Source organism: Centruroides vittatus, unplaced genomic scaffold (assembly GCF_030686945.1).
Source record: "Centruroides vittatus isolate TY-2023 unplaced genomic scaffold, ASM3068694v2 contig_3127, whole genome shotgun sequence".
In the NCBI taxonomy this organism is placed as follows: Eukaryota; Metazoa; Arthropoda; class Arachnida; order Scorpiones; family Buthidae; genus Centruroides; species Centruroides vittatus.
This window is the reverse complement of record NW_027122015.1, coordinates 72,445-96,789: the sequence shown is the minus strand read 5'-3', so window position 1 is coordinate 96,789 and position 24,345 is coordinate 72,445. Positions and strand designations below refer to the sequence as shown.

The 24,345-nt window shown below is 28.9% G+C and overlaps 1 protein-coding gene across 1 annotated transcript in view; it reads right to left on the bottom strand.

Annotated features, from left to right (window-relative positions):
* Positions 1 to 935: 935 nt before the first annotated feature.
* LOC136973293 (frequenin-2-like) overlaps positions 936 to 24,345 on the bottom strand; it is a 60,536-nt gene continuing 37,126 nt past the window's right edge. The window contains exons 3-8 of the mRNA XM_067268023.1: positions 18,180 to 18,228; positions 18,022 to 18,111; positions 17,078 to 17,156; positions 13,828 to 13,916; positions 2,159 to 2,236; positions 936 to 1,671 (exon numbers count right to left, since the gene is read on the bottom strand). Of these exons, the coding sequence (XP_067124124.1) occupies positions 1,579 to 1,671; positions 2,159 to 2,236; positions 13,828 to 13,916; positions 17,078 to 17,156; positions 18,022 to 18,111; positions 18,180 to 18,228 (478 nt within the window). The 3' untranslated portion in view covers positions 936 to 1,578. The remainder of the gene's footprint in view (positions 1,672 to 2,158; positions 2,237 to 13,827; positions 13,917 to 17,077; positions 17,157 to 18,021; positions 18,112 to 18,179; positions 18,229 to 24,345) is intronic.

Genomic DNA, 24,345 nt, shown 5'->3' with positions numbered 1-24,345 from the left:
AATCTGATGAAATAAAACTATATAATTCAAACTACTGTAGGAAATTAAAATTATATTAGTAATAAATCTGTACGTCAAAGTTCGAAAATTAAATTTAAAATATTTCTATAGGTTTAATTATGTACACTATGTGGACCAAAAGTCTGCAATTTTTCAAAAAAAGTTAGAAATTTGTGAAAGTATGTCGTTGTAATTTGCATATTAAACAAAAAGAATTTCGTGTGAAAAAAGTAATAAAGTATTTGAATAAGAGAGAAATTCAGTTTTTACAACGGTTTTTAGGCTGCCCTGTACCTTCGTCTATTTTGAAAAATGGTGTATTTAAACGGAAAGAGTCGGAGAATTCCAAATTCACCAAACTGTACGAAAATCTGACTAAAAAAATAGCATATTTTTCATCCGCAATTTCTGTCGTGATACGGGACACTTAAGGTTTTTGTTTAGTGTCATATTATTTAGAAACAAGTTCACTATTTAATACGCCTAGACATCGACGATTTCCGACCGAACTAGAGAAAAGAACGTCGTATCTAGAATAAGGACGTCAGGAAGGACATTTACCCCTTCTGAGATTTGCTTTTTTCTTTTTTCGAATATTAATTTTACAAAAAAGACATTCTGTAAGAGTAAATTCGTTTAATAAGTCGTAATTACAATTCGCGCGCAACAAGATGGCCTCTGCAGTTTCCCTTAAAACTCTCGCGTAAGAACTTTACTATTGGAAGACTGCACATCTTTAAGTGTAATAGAATTTTTACTTTGTATGTATACATGTATTTATCTACTCTCAATTGTATATTTTTCTCTGACACAAAATCCTGCGAGTGTTCGCGCTTCGAATTTGTTAAAATCGTCGAATGTTTCATGTAACAGACACTACCTTTTTTTTAAATATCTCCTATCTATTTGAGAAATATTGATCCAGTATTCTTTAATTTCATTCAGGACACTTTATTTTGAGGATCGAGATTTTATTAAATATATTATTTATCACACATTCTATACAGAAGCGATATACTAAAGTAACATAAAGATATTTGCACATGTTTCGGAAAAGGTTGTGGATTTTTCTGTCCGGATATAAACGGGACCAACAATTTTCAGATCTAAAACGAATCAGAATTTTTAACAGAACATCGACTAAACAACATATATTGTGATGTCACGTCGTGTCGTGGCTGGCAACATTGCAGGGGTTTCTTTGAAAACATTTTATGAAGGTTGCCAACTCATCCCAAATTCTTCATAATTCATATTTATTCCCTATTAAAAATGATGTTATTTATGTATTTAATTGAAAATTTAACTCTCTTAACGCACGAGTTAAATTTTCCATTATTTTAAAACATTTTCTTAGATTTTATTCTCTTCAGATGACAAATGTAATCTTTCATGGATCAAGTTGGCAACTCTCATCCTGATGTCACCGCGATTTGAAAGTGCTTTATTATTTTATAATTTTTTTTAATTTTTTTTTACGAAAAAGACAATCGTCTACGGTGCACGAGTGAATGTAGGAAAGAGAAACGAAAAATGAGATCCTTGATATGTGGAACTATTTCGGATGATCTGAATTTCTTAAGGAGCATACAGAGTCAATGCTTGTACGATTTTGGGATCTTGTCTCGAACCTTCTTTAAATTCTTCCAAAGATAGCTGATTGTCATGATTCTGGAACAAAATGTTATAAAAAAATAAAAATGTATAGAATTAATTAATTAAAATTTTAAATTGTTAAATAGAATCTTTCTTATTTTAACAATCGCTCTCCTTTTGAGTTTGGATAAGAAAATAATTCCTCTATTTTCAACTTTCTACTCTACAGTTTTAAATCTTTAATATATTTATTATAAAAGAATTTATAAAGATTACTTTTTAAAATAAAACTCTATGTATATTTAATATCTTAAGCCATTTATGTAGAGTTGAATAGAAGAGAATGTCATTTGCATCCCGTTTTATGTCGTAATTTGCAGAATGAGATATGAAAAAAAAGTAGCCAATATTTTCTTTGTTAAGAAAAAATGAGGCAATTTGAGCGTCGAGCACGTTTAAACACACCTTTATTGAGTTGTCTGATGTAAAAGAAGGAAAAAGCAAGAATAAAGTTGGATCAATAATCTACAGGTTGTAGCAATGAACAGAGTTAGAAACTCACCTTATCCAATTGCTCGAAAATCCGGTCCACTCTCCTCTTTGGATCGTCTTCTTCATCCTCTATTTTCTCTTGATTTCCCTAGAGATTGAAAAGTTTATAAATAAAAGTCAGCAATAGCTAATGAAGGATTCCACGCAACATGTTGTCTCTCTGAAAATAAAAGTACACGTGATTCGTCAAGTTATTCTTTAACTTATTCTTTCATTAATATAATATTATTTATTTATAATGAATAATAAACATTTCTGGCATATACGAAATAATTTAAATCTTAAATTATGCAACATGTATGACAAGACATTACTTCTTAACGTGCCAGAAACCATGTTACCACCGCGATAAAAACAACAAAAATACAATATTTAATCATTTTAACGTTTCGATTTATCTTAAAATAGCGTCAATTACTTTAAAATATAATCTTCTTTAATTAAATTTCAACTAAATGGATGTAACTTGATATTTCAAGGTTGCTGTGTGGAGGTTTGATGGCACAAAAATGCATGAATAAAACATGGATAAACAATTTCGAATTTCTAAAGAGTTTGACGAAGTTTCCCAACCTTTTGTTGCTGACAATCCTCTTTTCGTGTACACGAACGTGAATAGATTTGATGGTCTCCACAGCATTACTTCTGGATTTCAAGGGATACTTACTTGTTAGTTGGAAACACTGTCGTGAATCGTGTTATTCTATCTGTAATTCATTTATAACGAAAAACAGATTCACATTTGATTTAAGAAAGTTTTTTGAGTGTCTATAATAAGAGTGGGAAAATTTTTTCTTTGCAGAACACCAAGAAATACATTGTTAACTATGAGGGCGGCATTGGAGAAAGCATACATATAACCTGCATACGTATGTATATCGTATGTATGTATAATTAGTACCTTCTCTATATACAGTATCTATAATTTGATTTTAAAATTACATTGATCAATACAACTATAATAGTTATGTTTCTGAGCAGTGAACAAAACTGTACATTTATTATATTTAAGGAAAATACAAAATTATTTTCTCTTCAGTGTTGCCAATGTTTATGTAATAAAATTGTCCCCCTTCAAAATTAATCGAAAAAACTACTTCTAGGTTATTAACCTTTCATAAATAAATAAAAAATTCCATAAAATTAATACAGTAATTTATTACATTTTCGTCAACTTGTTTTCTGTTCGTTTTATCTGTAAAATTAAAATACATATTATAGAAAATTTTAGTTCATACATACAAGAGATGGATTTTAAAAAAATGAGTCTATTTTCTTTTGGTTGTGATCAATATTAATATTCTGGCGGGCTACAGAATCATCTTATGTACCATAGTTTTACAATCTACGATAAGAATCGCACTTCTCTTTGTAAATAGATTTCAGTAAGTTGCCACAGATCTAATGGAAAGTGACGAGAAATAGCAACAAATGATTCAGTTCCATAACATTCAAAAGTTATTTTCAATTAATGATATAAGAAATTTGCATTACTCGAATTAATTAAATTTCTTTGACAGAGCTATTTTTTTCGAGAGAAAGTACTCCAATATAAATAATAAAATATAATTTAATATATTATTGAATGAAAACTACTATTTACTTTTTTATACTTAAATCAGAACTTAAAGATCCGATAAATCCTATCAAAAACTGATTTAATAGAGGATCATTTTAAATAGAAGAAAAGCAAACTAAGGATGCGTAAACTAAAATTCCGGAATGTAAAAATAAATTTCTTTTTGAAGTTGTAAAGTTATAAAATGCACGTAAAATAAATTAAAGAAAACATATTTGAGCAGTCTGTCACTTTAACAAAATCGAATGTTCTCAATGATATTTCTATGTAATTTATTTTCACACGTTTCGAAAAGTTCTAGAAGTCCTTCTTTGTAAATTGTCAGTGCTTGTTTTAAATTGTTTTATGAAGTTCTGCGGCAGAATTGCTTTCAACCCTCCGTCATACACTTTTTCCTTTAACTGGTACCAAAACAGTTTAAATGGTCAAGGCAGCAATCGTCTCTCGAGGATAGTGGGACATTGCCATATCTGGAGAAAACACGTAATCTGCATTCGGATAGTGCTTCTTCAAGAACGAGATTAGTCTCTTGATTCACACCTACTTTACACTTTTGTGTTAATGCAAAGTTTATACGGTGAAATAAAGGTCCGAGATCACCCTGCCACCCGTATCAAAATAGCCCACCAGTGACAGAATGGTTAAAACACTGAACACCGGTAGTTGGTCGCAGGTTCACATCTGACCAGCAGCCTAGTCTCGTAGAGTTTTTCGGATTTTTTTCACATATCTAACGCCTAAATAGGAGCCAGTTTTACGTAGAAAGCCTTTCCGGCGGATCTCCTCTCTCGGTAAATCGCCCATGTGTTGCTTTGCGGTGTCCCACCAAAACCGTCATAGCAAAACCGTCACCGTGAACTTTGAGTGACATTCGAACTTCACTCCTGGCATAATGTCCTTTCTTTTTGTTTCCGCGTATTCAGAGTCATCCAGTGTAAAATAAGACTCGAAATCTATAGCAATGTATAAGTGTTTTGGGTCGCAGATTTCCTTCCTTCAACCATCGAAGTAACCTTGTTTGATTTTCTAACTGCTTCACAATGTACTTGGGTGCAGAAAACCTTTTCCTAATAATAACATTTCTTTTCTTTAATATTTCATACACGTGCGTGAAAGATTTTAAACTTTCGACACAGCTTACGGAGAGATTGGCCTTTCTGACCAACAGCTTCCACTACCTTTAGCTCTAGATAACGTTTTCTTCTCTTAATTATATGATATATCGAGACTTATGGAATAAAAGATGGAGAGAGTTAGATCCCGAAACCTATAGGAGCCACTGTATTGGATATTTGATTCGAGTTCTACATCATTATTCAATGTTCCGTGTCATCGAACGATTGAAGTAATGTTGTATGAAACAAAACATGTTTATTAATTGGAAAAATATAAAGAATTTGCAAAAATTCGTTATAAAATTAGACGAATAATTTTAATATATTAAAAAAAAGTTTCGAAGGTGAAGGAGATGGAGTTACAGCACCCCGACCGTACAATGCATTTATATACATACATGATTTAACTGTACATTTGATTACACTTGTTTTGTTTCGGAGTGGGGAGGATAGTAAGGATGAGGAATTCCCCTAGAATATTACTAAGGTATGTCCTCAAATTTTTAGTTTTCTATCTTAATTAGAAGTGAAATAAATTCGAGTTCCAAGATTTGAGGACACGATACAAAGCAAGTTAAATAGAAGTGTTTAATAATTTAAAAAAAGTGTTCATTTTCAACATTACTATAACATAACAATTCATTATTTTTTAATTATTGCTGAAAGAAAATCATGATAAAGTTGCAACGTAATGTTGAAAATCTTCAATAAATTTTCAACATTTATCTAAAATTTTTCTGCATAAGTACTTTTATCCATTTTTGTATCATACGAAATATGAAAAGCAAAAAAGAAAAAGGAAAGAAAAACTAAATAAATTATTCACTTTTGGATAAAAGAGATCTTAAAAATGAACTAAGATTTAAATTAATTATTAAAGTTACTTTCAAATAAATTGACTGTAAAGAACGAATTTTTTCGATCGATTCCATTGGGAATTCTTGATTTCTCAAGTGGTCAATTCATTTCCGAAAGAAATCATTGAAAATACAATCAAAAATATATTCGTACTGTACGTAATAATTCCAGAAATAAAATATAATGCAATAATTTTTAAATGTTAATTTTAAAAAATTACAATTTTAAAGAAAATTACATTTTCCGTGACAGTAAATGTATGACTCCATGAGCAGTTATCATAAACGATAAGAAAAGCAGAATCGTTTGTAATTTGTAGGGAAGGTTTTTACTAAACAAAGCACTCCATTTGTGCTATGTTCTACAACAAAGATCAATACAAACACTGTATCTCGATGTATTCCTGGAAACATCATTCTGTTCGAAACGTTGATGTAATAAATTTAAGAGCACCCCATATTTTCGGCCGTTGCTTAGCAGTACATGCATAATTTTTGCTGTTTTGTGCTATGTACAGTTGTCCACATGCATTCAATGAGCTATATAAAATCTGGTTCTATCTCTGCGTTCTTCAGAACTCAAAACAATGACAAGTAAGACGTTAGACTGCTGGTACACGAACAGATCCTCCAGAAAATACGCGACAATGACTATGCGGTAGATTTATTGGAAATTGTGCAAACGAGTATTGTTAGAATGCTGCCCAACACTATGATGAAACAATTCCGCAGAGTCAAGACAGAGCAACGGTAGCCCACAAATGAGCTAATTCTAAACAAAATCAAATTTTGCATCGCGTTGTCATGAAAAACCGACATGGTACACTTTTGACAGTAGAATTACGCAGCAAGAACGTCAAGATACAGGACGTTTTATGCATCGACACATCTGCTAGAAACAAGCTACATGACATGAAGTATTACTTGTTCAAAAGTAATTTGAAATCCATGTTAACGTCAGTACAACATAGAAGCGGTTTGCACAGGCCAAGGGGCATCTGACAGGACAATAGAGAGTGATTTGATCTGACGAATCGCTCTCCCCATTCCTATATAAAAGTATCGGGTGAAGAGTCATCAGACGACCCAAAGAAGGACTTGCCCAAAACTGCACAAAGCAAAAATTCAAGTTCCAGTTACAGTGCAAGTGTGGGGGTTTCGAGTATTCTGGCATTGGAATTTAATTCCACATGATAGGATTGTCAATGCACAATGCTGCCAGGCAATTTTGTGCCAGCATTTTTGTCTTCTATAGCCGGCCATCTCTGCAGGGAAATGCGATCTTCCAACAGGCATTCGCCAAGTCGCATGCTGCACATTCCACCACTGTTTGGCATTGCCAAAATCGGATCCAAATTCTGGAACGTGTTCCAAAAGTTTTAATCTGAAGCTAATCGAGGACCTGTGGCGTGTCCTCAAGAAAGAAGCACGAAATCAGTGGTCCCGAACAAACGATCAGCTGATGACGGTATTTCAAAAAGCGTAAACCGACATTCCACAAAACCTTTGTCGTGCCTATGGCACATCGATGCCTAGACGAGACCCAATATGCATTATACAAAAGAAAGACCTACGAAGTGCTGGTTGTACGCGAATGCAGGATGCGTATAAATTTATTGCCTCCCGTTTTGAGCAGAATGATGTTATCGTAATACATCGAGATACCTATTGCAGTGTTTGTATTGATTGTTGTTGTAGAGCATACCTGGAGTACTGTTTATTAAACAAAGTTTCCTTACAAATTGCAAATGATTCTGCTTTTCTTACCACTTATGCCAAATGTGCACTGTCACGAATAAAGAAGGTATGACATTTACTTTAAAATATGTTTAAAAATTATATACCGATTAAATTACTTTTGAGAAAAAATAATTTCAAACTTTTATTATGTTTTGAAGTGTATTCGGGTAGGATTTTTAGTAAATGGAATTTTTTGATCAAAATATTTAGATACTATCAAAGGTATTCCATTGAGACTTCTTTCTGGAATATCGTTTTGAAAACTTGATAGAAAGACTTTTTATTATTACTCCACTAGAAAACCCAACTTATTTACTAAAAATCCTAACAATCCTTCCAAACTAAATAAACTGAATATAAAAATATCGAATATAAAAACACAATAAAATACAAAGTTCGAACCCTATTTTTCATCAAGAGTTTAAGGGCACAATAAATATAAAATAGACCCCGATTTACGATCGCTTTCCTACAATACCTATAACTATTTTTACGACTGATATAAACTTTCTATTGTGATTGTATGAAATGACGTATTTTTAGATATCTGTTTGTGATACTGTACAGTTAAAACGATATTTTCTGAAGCAATTTTAATTTATGAAAGCTTTACGGGTAGTGGCGTTACAACGGTTTGTTTAAACATTGTCTTTTCTACGAACCGATTAGGTTTACAGAAAAGACAATGGATGTAAAAATAGGAGTGTACTGTATTACTCAAATATGATTTTCATAATGTATTTATACGATTTTTTGGACCGTATATTGATTTTCTAGACAGAAATAGTACTTAATATAATTCCTTATTTTCGTGGAATCAGTCAAATTAGTGTTATTATTTTATTGTACTCGGAAGAATGTTTTCTTTAACGTTTAATTAACAACTAGTTTCGTTAGATCTGATTAATTTTATATTTTAGTGGCGGTTTAACCGGCATGCTGGTCTACCCCGTTTTTATGCAGTCACTCCGCGACAATACAGTATATTTCTATATACTGTATCAATACTTCAGAATGGATTTTCCATCATTTATTACAATAATCTTCTAAAGCAAAATATTTTTATAAGAAGACCGGGTAGATAAGCAATGTTTACTATTCTGAGGATTTTGGGATCGAGTCTGGTTTGAAATGTCAGAAATTTTCAGGAGTAAGTCGGGCTACTCCATCCTATCTCTCATCATTCTTCCCTTCATCTGATAGTGGCGTATCCAGGATCCAGGATTGTACCTTTTATAGAATGTTACTGAATTACCTTTATTACATAACTTTTCAAATCATTCTTTTTTCATTGAGCTGCAATTTCAAAAACTGTAGACTTATAAATTCCCATTGTCGTCTGTCTATCCATCTTTCCTTAATCTCTGAGTTAGATGAAAGACGAGACCAAACATGGAAATTTTAGGGAAAGGAAGACCTGATTAACTTCCGATGCAAACCGAAAGTCATATTTCAATTCAAAAATTTTTTCCCCGAAAGGTGTTAGATAGATGACTGGAGCGACTCTATTCTTAAAGGAAAAGTATGATGTACAGGGGCAACACTATTATTTGAGAAAAGCATATATTTTAATAAATTAAAAATATGATTAAAAATTGCAGCCCGCATTGTGACGATGTCACAACAATTTTAAAAAGGTTAAGTGAAGATAGAATATGAATAATTGATAATTTTGAATTGATAGATTGATTGTAAATATTACAAATTCGGCATGATTTATGCTCGATGTGATTCTAAAAGGAGGAACAAAAGTTATAAAGTTATCATATTTCTTATTTTCACTAGAAATGATCGAAATTGCAATTATTTTTAGTCTGTGCTCCACACTTTTCGACAAGCGATTCCGAGTAATATCAGTTTAAAAAACATTTCTTCTTTTATTCGTGTAAGGTTACTTTTTGCAATTGAAGTCGTGCGATATGCTTTATTATATTTATTTTTTAAAGTAACAAAAGTGATTTCTTTGGTATCAAGGGGGTGCTGCAACAACATAAGCACCCCCTAGATACTCCCATGCTCGCCATTCTGTCGTTTCCGCTGTGGACATAATCGATGAGTATGAACAAAGATCCCCTTAGTGTCTACGTGGTAAGAAATGTTAAAATATTAATCAAATTTTTAAATTAAAACAAGTAACATTAAATCTTCGTTAAGAATACACAGGATTGTCCTGTCTTTTTTATCAAATAATTGTATCAAAATTAGTAAAGTTTTAATCAATTCCGTAATTTTGTAAAAGAAAGTCCCAGTGTATGATTCATATTTCCAATTGTACTTCGAACACCCAAAACACAGCTGAGTTTTGGGCCTAAATGAGCCATAAAATTAAAAAGAAAATACTAAAATAAAGCTCATTATAATTTATTAAATTAATTAATCATTTCTCTATATCTACAGATTTGTTAAATTCATTTCTCTTTATTCCCTGCAGTAAAGCCTGTTTAAAAGGATCTTCTATAAAACAAAAAATTAATCTCGGAACGAAAGAATTTTCTTTGTAAAATACTAAAGTCAGAAACCTGTCTAACGCGGAAATTGAAGACATTTTGAATACCAATTACTTAATAAAAAAATTAAAATCATAAGCTCTATAAAACAGAAATCTGTCGAAACAGAAGATTCTGGCCAGTACATTCGCATTTTTGTAAGGCAAAATATTATACTTACACAATAAAATCTATTAGATTAAAACTGATTTAAACTAAATTTGTTTACTGTAATATTTTATACAATTTCTTTGCATTTTATTGACCTATTTGTACTATAGAAAAACCACGCGTTATCGTTGATCGATAGATAATTATTAACCCGCATTGTATACAAATAAATATTAAATTAAATTGATGATTTCCTTCATAAATTAAACATTTCAAATGTTACAAATTGTATAAAAATATTTCATTTAACTATGATTTATACTAAATTTAAATAGGCCTAAATCTGAAAAAAATATATATGAAATAAAGTAATCAGTAAATGAACTCATTCGATAAAAATCTCTTGGATTTATAATTAAACTTGTCAGAAAAATTTCTTGACTGTTCTTTAATAAAGAAAATAAGTTAAATTTTTAAGATGTAAATAAATTATATATTAAGTCGGTTCTCAAGAGGATTTTAATCGATCTTATAACAGTTAAGCTTGCTATAAAAATGATACTTTTAAAGAAAGACGAATAAAATTATATTTCTTGATAGTTTTTATGCAGAATTATACTTAAAGTATGAACTGATGCTTTTAAAAAACTGTTCAGGAAATCATTTATTTGAAAATTTTTATAGGCCTATAATACATACCTGATAATTTTTGAATTAATTAACAATATATCTGTTTTTAATTGCTAATAATTGTGTATAGATGGAGTAATGCTATAATTTAGTAAATATTATTTATATTCATAAATGGTATTCACTTGTTGTGTGGGCGCAGCCATCTTTGATTAGTTACAGCAACGAAGGGAAGCGTTAGTGAAGTCTGCTACTAAATGTAACGTCAATACACTCAACATGTTACGAAGTATTTCTGTAGAAGACGTTCAGTAGGAAAATACTCAATTGCTCCGCAACTGTTTGTTGGGTCTGCTGAATGTGACAGAATCGTGAACTATTGTAAATGTTCTTAAATTTAAAATATATCTCGATTTTTGGCACATCCTGGGACATTTTTAACGATTCCTATAAAGGTGATTTTTAATATGTATTATATTGCGATAAAATGACACTGAAAATAATGTGATAGAGAATAAAAATGGTGTCGAGAATGTAAAGAATAGTGGAAACGTCTAAAAAGAGCGTTTATGTAGAATGTATTATTTTATAGACATTTCATTTCGTAAAACTACGCGAAGCCTTATAAATTGCACCTGTTTTCACTTATTACAGTATGCAAGATAATGAAATGTATGTAAATTAATAAGAATTGAAAACTTCCAGATGGCACTAATCAAGCTATGAATGATGGTGTAAATTATACACATAAAATTCTTACAAAATATGCAAAATACAGCAAGTTACGTATTCTTATGAAAAATATATGAACAAATCAGTTTGAAAACTTAAAGAAAACATTCAGAGGATTCGAAAGTATTGAACACAATAAACGAAATAAGTATAAAAATAAAATAACATTTCGAAGACGAATCTTTTGTAATCTCTCATAGAAGAACCTTTCATATGATCTTTCAAAATCTACCATAAACAAACTTTTCATAAGCTACCATAGCCAAGCGGTTATCGCGGCAGTCTACTGCTCGAGATCGATCCGAATGGGTCAAAAAAACCACAGGAATTTTTCGGGGTAGTCCACTCGGATATGTCAGCCTCCATCCCTCACTATTCAGCTGCCTCATTGTAAGTCTGGATTCGGCCGGGATGGTGAAGATGACTCATAAAAATATGAAATTATCATTTTCTAAATACAAATAGTCTAATATTTTCGAACCAACTAAAAAACTTGCTGAGTGAAAAAGATGAAACCACATGAAACTAATTTCATTAGTAAAGAATTGAGCATGTCTTCCACGTGAATCTATTAGTTTCTGCTGATTTCATGTTTCAATAATGAAAGCTATTTAAAACTTACTAAAAAAAATAAATTAGCAAATCTTATAACCTATTAAAATTTTAAATATATAACGTATTTTTAAAGAATTTCATGTTTAAAAATACTTATAAAATCTAACTGAACCAATCCAAGTTTACATTGTTTATTATAAATAATACAAAGAGGGTGTAAAACGTGGGTAACGAGTTTCTATACATAACGTGACAACTCGGATATTTTCAGAAATTTGATACATGAGATGAGATAATGAACTTGATGGCAAAATTTTATCAAAGTTAATGGCTTTCAACATTAAGAAGAAATAAAATTACAAATTTCCAGTATAGATTATTTTTATGGTAAATTACAATGAATAAATTATAACTATATTATAATCTAGCACCGTACTGTACTTTTGAAATCAAACTATCATAATAATTTTAATTAATATTAATAGCTTAATTAAATAACAAAGTTCTGATTAAATATAATTTGAAGATGAAAAATGATGTCATCTTTAAAAGTGAATAGTACTTTAAGCCCTAAAAACTAATTACAATAATCTAAATTTGTAAATACAGTTTTAAAAATAATATTCAGAGTGACATAACACCACACTCGTGCTAGTTATATATACGTTTCTTCTCTATTCTCTGCAGAAATTTTAAGTTTTTCTTTGTTCTTCTGGACATCTTCCATCTTGCTGGTAGGAAGTTGTTAAAACAGTCTTTGATAGTTCTTTTTAGGTCTTCGACAGTTATAAGTGGGAGTTGAAATATCTTTATAACAATATCCTTAGGGAATTGTCACATATAGCCACTTCAAAGTTCCCTCGCCATCGAGATTTAAAAGGTCCTTATCTACGCCTAGGATCTTTTAGATTTCGAAAGAAGCTTGGGCCACTTACTCTTAAAAGACCTCTTAGGATACTAACAAAACAAAACATTATAAATAATAAAATTTGACAAAAATAAAAGTTTAATTCAGAAAAATGCAAAGAATAATTTACGTTTTGATGCTCCCACGAACGTGGTTACGGGCCAAAATGACCTTGCTTGTCCTCCTGTTAAAGAACCACTCTGTGATCCTTATAGAAAATGACATATTTTCTAACTGAGAAACTAAGGACGCAATTTCATGCATAAAGATTTTATGACCATTCTGTATAATTAATAAATAGTTTTAAAAGTTAATATGAATTTTAATTAATTTTTCCGTTAAAATTTGAATTCATATTCGTTATGAAAAAATCAACATAAATCCGTATACGTGAATTGATCAGATTCAAATTGGCGTCAATAATAATATAATTTTAAAATAAAAAATAATTTTTTTGTGTGAAATTTGATGGATAAGTATTACAGAAATCTTGATAAAAATTCTTTCATTCTCATAATAATGTGCGCTACTTTTACAGATGGTTTTATGCAATGGTGACTTTATGTTGTGGGAGGCCTAGATAAGTGTAGACTTGCAAAGATTTTTTTATATCATTTTATATCATTTAAAGAACATTTCTTGTATTAGATACTACAAGATCTAAGATCCTAGTATAGTATTAGAGTAAAATGATATCACAAACATATATTTATACATATTTGAGGTCCGTGAAATCACGAGACATTGGGAGAATTTGCTTTAATCAATTATGACATATTAGAACATATAAAACAATCTAAAATACTTGGTTTTAAATTTGCTTCTGAAATTCTGGAGTATATTCATCGGTAAAGAGGCTTCGGAATTTCAGGAACATAATTTAGAATGAATCATCCAGATGAGCTTCATCGATACGGATAATTCATTTGCTTAATAATACATATCAGAAATCAGTTAAAAGACATACCAACATCTCATAAATGGCGTCCACAATACTGTACATCTCTTCCCTAGTGATATATCCGTCGTTGTCGACGTCGTATAACTTGAAAGCCCCTGAAATAATTTTCATTTATTAAATTTGACAAGATCTATACCAATTTCATTAGGTAATTTATAGTAAATATCGTGATAAAGTATCGTTGAGAAAATATTTACAACGATCTGAGTAAAATTTATAAAATAATTTACATAAATTCTCTATTTATAGTGGCGGTTTTTTAAGTTTTGTGAGATCTTAAGCAAGTGTAACAGAGTTACGAGGTTCCTTTTATACAAATTTACATTATTTAAATTGATATTGTTCTTTGATATTGTATAAAGTGTTGATACCCGAGCCTAAGCATAAACTTCTGCTTGTCTGAGGGCCTTAAAAGTTCGAGGGTTTTAGGCAAAAGCTCAGTTTGTTCGTGCTTAAGCAAACAGATATTTAAATCAGTAAGAGAAAAATTATTTACATTCAAAAGAAAACATTATTTTAAATATGATACATAAAATGAGTTACCATTTTAAATATTTTTATAGTCAAGTAAAAGTCATTACTATTTTCTATTCAATAAGTGCAAGATCGCAACAAATTAAGTGAGAAATATAAGTGATGAGGCAATAATAATAATATTTTTCACTTTTTATAAACAATTAATTTATAATTTATATATTTCTTAAATTCTTGTGGGAAAATTGAAGGATAAGAAAGGTACAAGTCCAAGGGCATATACTATTCTGCTACATAGAGTGCAATATTGCCAGATTTTCCAGCAGGTTTTCCTGCTCAATGCACTCTTATTGTCTCCAATGCACCAAGAAAAACAAGATGTATTGAACCTTATTTTTCTTTTTATTACAATTAAATAGGTAAAAAAAACTTCTAGCAAATGTTTTTTTCCTAAGTACTCTTACCGAAGAAATAACTAAAGCCATTAAGAGGGCCTATTTATTTGTATTCAATACAGTATTATTAAGGTATTTTATTTTTTGCAATTATTTTCTCTTTATAGCCAAAATTAGATAGCTCATTATAATGTCGACCAGTTTGACGCACGAAACTTGCGGATTTCATTGATTTGTTAATTCTTTGGAAGAATCGTAATAACAAAGAAACACATATCGTGAATAAAAGTTTGTAGTGTTGAATTAATCCACCAAAAGTGTATTAATATTGTTCGAAACTCTTGCAACAATAAAAATATATGTCCAAAGACTTTGCATAGTTACAACTGAGCCGACATTTGACCTAATGGACAAATTTTATGGGATAGAAATCCTATATGCGAGCTCTGACTGTGAGCCGAAAGGGAAAATCCAATGTTAAGTTCTCTGGATTTCTCTTGTTTATCTCGAAACATAGGTTTACGGATTTATATCTTTCTTGAACCAGTCTCTTCAATGTAATTATCACATAATTTATATAATTATAATAAATAAGCCAATTTAATTTACGATAATTTAAGTTCTTTGACGACTAATCTTTCCTAATTTGAGTATAGAAAGAACTAACAAGAGCTTTTTCTAAAAGACCATCACAGTAGGTCCAAGTGATGAGGGAAAGTATCACTGTTAGGGGATGTCTACGGCTCCGAAAGTAGATAAACTTGGCTCTTGTAAGATTTGGAAGATAAGAGAAAACTTGCTTAACTTTTTAGTCTAGTCAAGTTAAGAAAAAATTTCGAGGATAGGTACGAGCTGCCCACTGCGTGAAACCCTCTATTTAGAGGATGTGACACAAAAGTTTTTTCTTACTTATTTTTTATTTATTCGCATTTTAAAAAAAATTGAAAACTTCAAAGAATTTCTCTAATGAAAATTCCGTTTTTATTTTAACGAAGCGTAAAGAGTTTTTTGAATAAAATAAAAAAGTCATTAATGAGCATCTAAAAACGATGTATACAAGTGCAAAAAGAGTTCAGAATATAAAAATTTTTCAACAGTTTTTTTCCAACTTTCAATTGTTAGCGAGCAACTATTTTATAAATCTATTAATTAACTTTAAATCGATGTTTTCATCGTTTTCCTTTTACAAAGCATTAAACTCGAACATTCAACTGATCTTCATATCTAAATAGAATTGTCAGTTAATAATAAGTTTTCGATGTAATCTGTTTTTATACTTGATTACATTATAGATAAAGAACAAAAGACATCAATATTTCTTCTCGTTCATTCTACAGAAAGAACAAAGAAAACTTCAAACAATAGACAATTTGAAAGGAAACTTTTTGTGATGGTGCTTCAAGTACTTGGATAATTTGTTTAATGTGGTCCTTAATTTGAAAAATTCTAAGTGCTGAACAATAGGATTTATATTGTTTCATCTATTGACTCATTCTTATAATAAATTGTTTAAGTTTTTTATCTTTAACATTCTTTCAATGAATTGTATTGTATGTAAAGAAACGTTTGATATTACAAATAAATTTAAAAAAAAAGATTTTTGGCAATTTCAGCAAATTTTAACACAGAATTATTTTTAAAATTAAAATATATTTTTTTTTCAGAATTGGGAATACTTGTTGAGAAAATCAATACTTGTGTACGAGGACATTAGGAAACATATCCATCACATTGTTTTCCCAAAATATTTCAGCATGATATAAAATAAATGGCAATTTTACTAAGAGAACTTTCCCTGGAGGAGAGTGCAATGTGGAGCTTTTTTAGTAGTCAGCCAGCTGTAACTCTGAAAACATTTGAATTGAAATATGGATAGATAAATCACTAGAGAAGTGTGGAAGTTGAAAAACTTGAAACAAAAAATGGATAGAATAGAAATTGATATGTATTATAATTGGGCATGTTTTGGTGCACCACATTTCATAAAGTTGAGGGAAAACTAAGGAGGAAGATATGCTTGGATGACGTGAAGAAAAAGAGATCTCACTATGGAAAGAAAAATGTTAGGAAAGTAACATGTTGCTTACTAATACATGGGCTGAGGAAAAAGAAAGATATATATATAGATATATAAATTATAAATACACAAAATAAAAATGTTTATAAAGATTCTTAAGCGGAACATACAGTAATTCAGATGAAATTCTAAAAGATAGACAGTATAATAATATTAATGAATTTATTTGAATCTCGGTTATCCTTGAAAATCCTTTGCAGAAACCATGAAAAAATAAAATTTTCTATTATAATTTTCTGGAAAATTACATAAAAATACAGCTTTTCTTTGTTTTTATTTACATTATTCTATATTTCAAAACTCAACTTACATACAAGCTTCTCTTCCAAATTTCCTCTTGAAGTCACTGATAAAGCTCGAATGAATTCTTCAAATTCGATGGCTCCATCCTTGTTAACAAGGAAAAAAATAAATTTAAATTACAAATATTAATAAATATATTTAATTAAATATTTAAAATAATAAAAAATGTACAGTTAAAAAATAATTTAAATTAGTAATGACGTTAGGTTAATTTTTAAATCAATAAAATGTGGTAGTAATCATCTGATTCGATAAAGATTAAAAAGTGACAAGATGTTTTTGAGGGATTGTAGACATGGTCTGTCATAATCGTAATTTCTTAACATAAATCGCATAGTCGTGTATTCTAATACATACAAGGGGGCCCAATCGATATATAAAATAAATAAATAAATTGTAATTGTGTACCTGTAGTTGTGAAGGATGTTCTTTTCTAAGAAAACACGAGTTCATTTGTATTTGGTCTTCAATTATAATATTTTTGCTAAAATAATTTATCTTCTTTTTTATTTTCTGATATTTTATCGATTTGCTAGAACATAATCTTTTATCTTCATTTATCATATAACTAAAAGACCTTTATATAAAACTCAATAACAATAAATAAATCAAGCAATCAAGCAATTTTAACCATAAAATATAAAAAATATTTTATTCTGAAGACAGAAATCCGATGATTCGATTCTTTTTTCAAGATAATTTACAAAGAAGCTTCGAGATAACTTAAAATAAAAAATATTTTTTCGATTTTCTCTGGAGAGACATCTGATAAGATTTCTCTTGTAAATCTATAAGAGTCTTTATCAAACAGTTTCTTTTCAACAGATAAATAAACCGATTATTATTTTATCTTAAATTAAATTTTATTCATTAATCTTAAAATAATTTTTCAAATTATTATTGATCTTTAAGGAATTTCATTAGATAAAACACATTAATTCAAATTCTCACCTTGTTTTCATCGAAAACACGAAAGACCAAGGAGGCAAATTTGGAAGGATCACCTTGAGGGAAGAACTGTTTGTAGATCCTTTGGAAACCCTAAACAAAGACAAATGCGGGTAACCTACAGCAGGAATTTAATAAAATATACAATTTTAAAATCTTACCTGTTCTGTAAGAAGGCCATTAGGGCAATCTTTCAAGAATCCTTTGTACCTGCAACAATACAAATTCACCATTTTCATCGACGTTAATCATTTCAATTCGAATCAAAGATGAGACACTGAATAAAAAGACTATAACAAATTGTCAGGACCGTTACATAAAGTAACATAAATTACAATTGAAATTAATTATTATTTATTTATTTTTCATTGAAAAAAATAATTATTTTCTATATGAACTTTTAAGATATTGATATAATTTTACTATATGTTTCAATTTTTATAAAAATAAAATTTAAAAAACTCCAGGACGTGAATATATTATAAAAATTAAAAAATTGAAACCAAAACGAAGACATTTTAAAAAACATTTTGATGTCTTCAACACGTCCATTCCAACCGTGGTAACACAATTGACATTACTTTACTGGCTCTTCTCCGTCTGCACGTATGTAAATTGTTTAAAAGTCCCTCCAGCATCGAATACTTGCGAAGATTTTTTTTTGTAAAAAATAAAATTTGAAAAATTCAGGGAGAGAATAATACTTTACTTAACACAATTAATGATTTAAGAGTAATTTAAATATATTTTTACTGTATAACCATTGTCTTCCAAGAACACGAACGAATTGCACAAATGCATTGATTACTTTCATTTCTTGTTTAATTATAGTGATTAACTCGTTAATTAGGTTACTTTTAAATATTAAACCAAAAATTTTATTAAGTTTAAATATAAAATTTCATATATTTTCAAGTTTTTGAAGAGGAAGCTTAGAAAAATGTTTTAGTACAGCAGACATGATAGAATTTGATGCAGATAAAATAACCAGCGAGTTGTACGATGTAGAGTACTCCAATCCAATGGAAGATAGTTGTTTTTAACATACACAAATTCCTTAAGCCAATTTATAAAATCTCATAATCACATTGCCTGTGACTTCGTTCTACAATGATTAGAACTATGCTTTACGTTTTTAATACATATCCTTCTGTTTCTATACCATTATTTTTAAAATTTCAATATGTATACGGGTTCAAACAGGCTAAACAAGGCACAAATAGGTATATTGAAAAAGTGTTTCTGTCTTGTTTAGCCTGTATGAAAGAAAGCCCACTGAGGAGAAAAATAATGTAATTTCCGAAATGCATCTGGGTAAAATAAATTGTTGATTGGCTGGTATTTTTGGAGTCTGTAGATGTAATAAATCCTAGAATATAACGGTTACATATTGAGATCCTACATAATATTTTCCACATTCCTTGCCAAGTTTCTCTTTGCCTAGTTGTCGAATACAAACACTTTTATTTATATAAAATTCAATTTGTAACTTGCGTGTCCTTCATGCAAGCTTGTGAAAGAGTAGTAAACTGTTTCTTGAAGTTTCAATACATTGTTGTTTCCACTCTAAATCAAATATTTTTCAAAATTTTTGAAAATCCAAATTTTTTATCATGAAGTAATTTTTCCATATTTTGCTTCAGATTGAAGTAAAGTATTCGAATCTTCGTACTTAAGGTACGGCCACTGGTAATTATGGTAAATTCAATATTTTTCATAGTTTACATATATAATTATATAAAGCTTCTGTAAAGTATTTTCATTGTATTAGGGGCTTCTAAATATTGACTAAATTTTAATTTGTTAATAATGTAATTAGCAGTGATGGCAATTCATCTCTTTTGATTCGTTTGATTCTTTTCATTCATAGCAATTCATTTCTCATTAATTATTTTTTAAACTATGATAAACTTTCAGAATAATTGTTCACGGCCAATAATAAATTATATAAGATTAAGTACTTTAATTTATCTGGATGGCCGAGGCGATAATAGCACCAGCCTCCGCTCTGGGAACTTGGGATCGAGTTTGGTATCAGAATCTTAAAAATTCATAATCATGCTCAATTTCAAGAATTCATGCTGTTGTTAACGAAGATGGTAAAGGATTATGCCCATTACGGATAGGATCAGACCTGCCCGTAATGGACATACGTTAATTATGGCTGGCTGTATAAGCTACAATGTGGTACTGTCAGTTAAAATTTTGTGAAGAATTCCGTATAAGATTATTACAAGATAATAAAAATAAATGATAATTAAATGGCAGTATAAATTAATTTCATTTCGTATTACGAATCCCATAAAAATTCAAATCAAATCGAAGAAATGTAATAATAAATTTATATTGATTTTTATCTACAATTTTTATCCATTTTATTTAATGTTAATACACCATAATCCATTAGAACGAAATAAAGTTATTACAATTTTTATAGTTTGTCCCAATAAATTAAGATAATACAATAATAATAATAATAATAATAATTGTCAAAATCTACTTTTAAAAATTCAAAATTATCGTATGAAATCTTTAGTATATTTATTCTATGTAATTGTCTGCATGTAATACCCGAAAAAATACAAATAAAAATAAATATTCTTCAAGCCTGAGAGGTTGTTATCCATAATAAATACTACAGAAAGGATAATCAGATTAGAGACATATCTTATGATCTTTCTTTTGTTGAATTATTTCTAGTAGTCCCAAAGAGAATATTAGATTGCTGTAATAGAATCTCTATAGTCAGCGTTGTGTAATATCAATCATAATACTGATTAAATACTTTTATATACTGACAAAGACAGTTTTTAAGATCAATCTGTCACAGTATTTACACGAAACAATCCATTTAAATTCAATTCACAAAAGCATGCATTATAAGAAATCGATGATTAAAGTTTGATAAAATTACTGTAATTAATGAATATTACTGTTATGAAACTTTTCAAATGAGCAATTTTACTTAATATAATTAAATTATTTATTCATATTTCATCAATTATTTTAATTAATATCGTAATTTACAGTTAGATTATTGGAATTAAATCTTTATTAAATATGATATCTACCTAAGTCATATTTCAAAATTGCTGTATAATTAATTAGAAAAATTGAATTTCAGTTGATAAAAATTGAAAATAATTCCTCAAAATTTAATATTTTAAATGCGAAATACTTACATTACTCAATATTTCAATATATTTTTGTAAAAGTAATTTATATTTTTGATCGAAATATAATTTTTAAATAAGTAATTTTACATTAAAAATTTCCCTGTTTTTAATATAAGAATAATTAAAATAAATTATAATCAGTAACAGTTTTAGGCATAGGTAAGTAAGGATTTTGTGTAGGGCCTCAGACACGCGAGTAACGTAATGTAATATAAACCTATACAAACGAGCCTCTCAAGTCCATTTGTAGTGTCTCGCATAATATAAAATAAACAATGATTTACGCAAATAAATGAAATGAAAACTTAATAATAATAAAGAGAAAAATTAAATTTTATTAAGATTTACATGCTTAAAATTAAATTCGTAAATTTAATTCATTTACAGATACAATTAATAACAAACATTTACAGATTAAACGAATTAATTAATTATACTATTTAATAAATTTAGGAAACTAATATTCTATTAAAATTTAACTTAAGGGTATTAAAGTCTTGTTTACATTTAGCCTGTAAATTAATAAATCTTATAATATACAAGCTTTGAATAAGTTCAATCGTTAGAATTAGTTTTTTTTTTTACTACCGAAATAATCAATTTAATGAAATAAATTGACAAAAATGTATATAGTTTTTCATACAAAATTCATAATATTTTCTATATATTAGAGAATAATACACATTTTACAATATATTATTTATAAGAATAGGGAAAAAAGTATAAATTATTCAAAAATTTTTATCGATTCCAAGTGTTTCTGGTAAAATTGGATAAATTCCGAAACATCTTTTACTATATAAAGACATTTCACAGCTTATCAGTTCCTTCATTTAATATGAAATGGTATTATTAATAATACACTTTTATCTAACTCAAAATTCACTAAATATTTGTAAACTAATTCTACAGAAATTTTATATAATTTAACTTCTACATTTTTGTATTAGAAATTTTTGAAGAGACTCTCGCTGTTCTAACCCAAATCTTATTTAAGATTTGGGTTAGAACAGCGAGTTAAGTTGAATTACAGCTCTTCATTACTTTTAAATTTTAAAAATAATGCATAAATTATTCTTTAATTATCTAATGGTATATTTTTATATATATTTTAGCTATAAAAATACAGTCGAGCCTGCAATAACCGTGTTTCTGTCAGTGGCCGTTGTTCAGAGGGTCGAGTGTATTTGAATAATGAAGTAAAAATGGCTAAATTTTACTTAATTATGATTCATTTCCAATTTATATATTCGAAAAATGTACACGAAGGCTCGTAAATGAGTTTAACAAAGCGAATTCCGGGTACAAAGAGAACTCCAAAACGTATTCTTTTAAGTAAAAAAAAACTAAAATGAAAGCGATAAATTAAAATATCTTTACATAAATGATGAAAAATCAATTTTTTATGGCTTTCGAAGAGAGATGAGATTTGAAATTATGAGTATTTTGGGTTTATCTCGCCTCACTTAAGCTCTGTGCAAATATTTCTTCTGACATACGGAGATTATTGTAATTTTCATATGAAAATTCTATCAATTTTTACAAGGTATTTTTTTCTAAAATTAAAATAAATAATCTTTATTTTAAAATTTATGAATATAAAGTAGATTAAAATGCGATTATTTTCAGGAAAATCTCTGTAATCTGATTAAGTTTGAATTAAAATGAAAGGTCGTTAATTTAACAACATGTTTGCAATTTTAGTTTTTAGTAAAAAAAAGAAAAAAAATCAAATGAAGTATATAAATATATAAATAAAAATTAATCTATCTTCAAATTATACTTCCAATACCAATTTTGAAATAATTAAATAAAGCGATAAAAATTTAAATAATTATAAAGCATGAAATCGTGTATAAAAATTTTATAGTTATATAAAAAAAAACTTCAGGCTTAATTGTGGCTTAATTTTGTTAAATTATATTTAAATAATAATTTTTACATTATTAAATATTATAAGAAGGCAAAACCGGGTTAGAGGCGAGTTTTAAAAAATCGTAAATGTCAATATAAAATAAAATTATCATTAATTTGAGTCTGATCCCGTTCGAGATATGACTCCATATTCCCTCCCGCTTGACTTATAATCTGCAAAATTTAATATCATCAATGCCCATATATAAGTATAATCCTGCCAAATTTTTAAATATTTAGTTCATCCAGTCCTGAGACATAATGTAAAATATAAGCCAAGACAATTTTGTAAACATTTGTTTGTACATTTTTGGAATCCTTGAGTATCGTAACAAACCAGGAGAGGTCAAAATTTTACCGATCGCCATACTTTCCCTATGGTATATTCTAAAACGGCCGGAAAAGTGATACATGAATGAAATTTAACAAAAACAGGTTTTTTCACCATTTATGTTAAGAAATTCTAAGAAATTTTCATATCATGTTTCACATAAAATACTAAAATTGGGACTATTCAATCTCCTAATTTAAGCCAAATGGCATCGGTTTGGCATTGTGGAGTTTTCGGATTTTCTTTGCGTGTCTAACATATAAATAGACCAGTTTTCCACAGAAAGTTCTCCCGGGAGGCAACTCTTTGGTACAGCTTATCCTCGCATTTCCTTGTCTTATTTCATTCATCCGACCAACCAAGCGAAATTTTCCTATTGATCCTCTATCCTACTCTAGAAAATTATACTTTAGACTGATATAAATACGAATAATATAAGATAATACTGCTATAGATTTATATTTTAATATGCTGTTCAGATACCAGGAGAGGACAGAGAAAATAAGAAAAAGATTTGAAAATTCGAACTAAAATTGGATTTTCGTAAATTCTCATCACTTTTAGTAAACAAATAAAAATTTTGCTAAATTAACTTTCTTACAGACCGAAAATAGAAGTTTCGGTAAAGAATTTTTCGATTTAAATGCAGATGACTGACAAAACCGATGATGCTGCACGATTTGCAAAGCGTTATCCATTCACATGTATGATGATAAGAGGTTATAAGCAGATAATACTACAACACCCGATTTAATGTTAAATCATCAATCTTGTTATTGTCGTATTACTTTGGGATTGTTGTTAACACGAAAAGCAACGACGTATTACACAAGAGTAAAGATATATATTAAATAGAAAGAAAGAAAAATATTTCTGCTGTCATAAGTATTAAAATAAGTATAGATA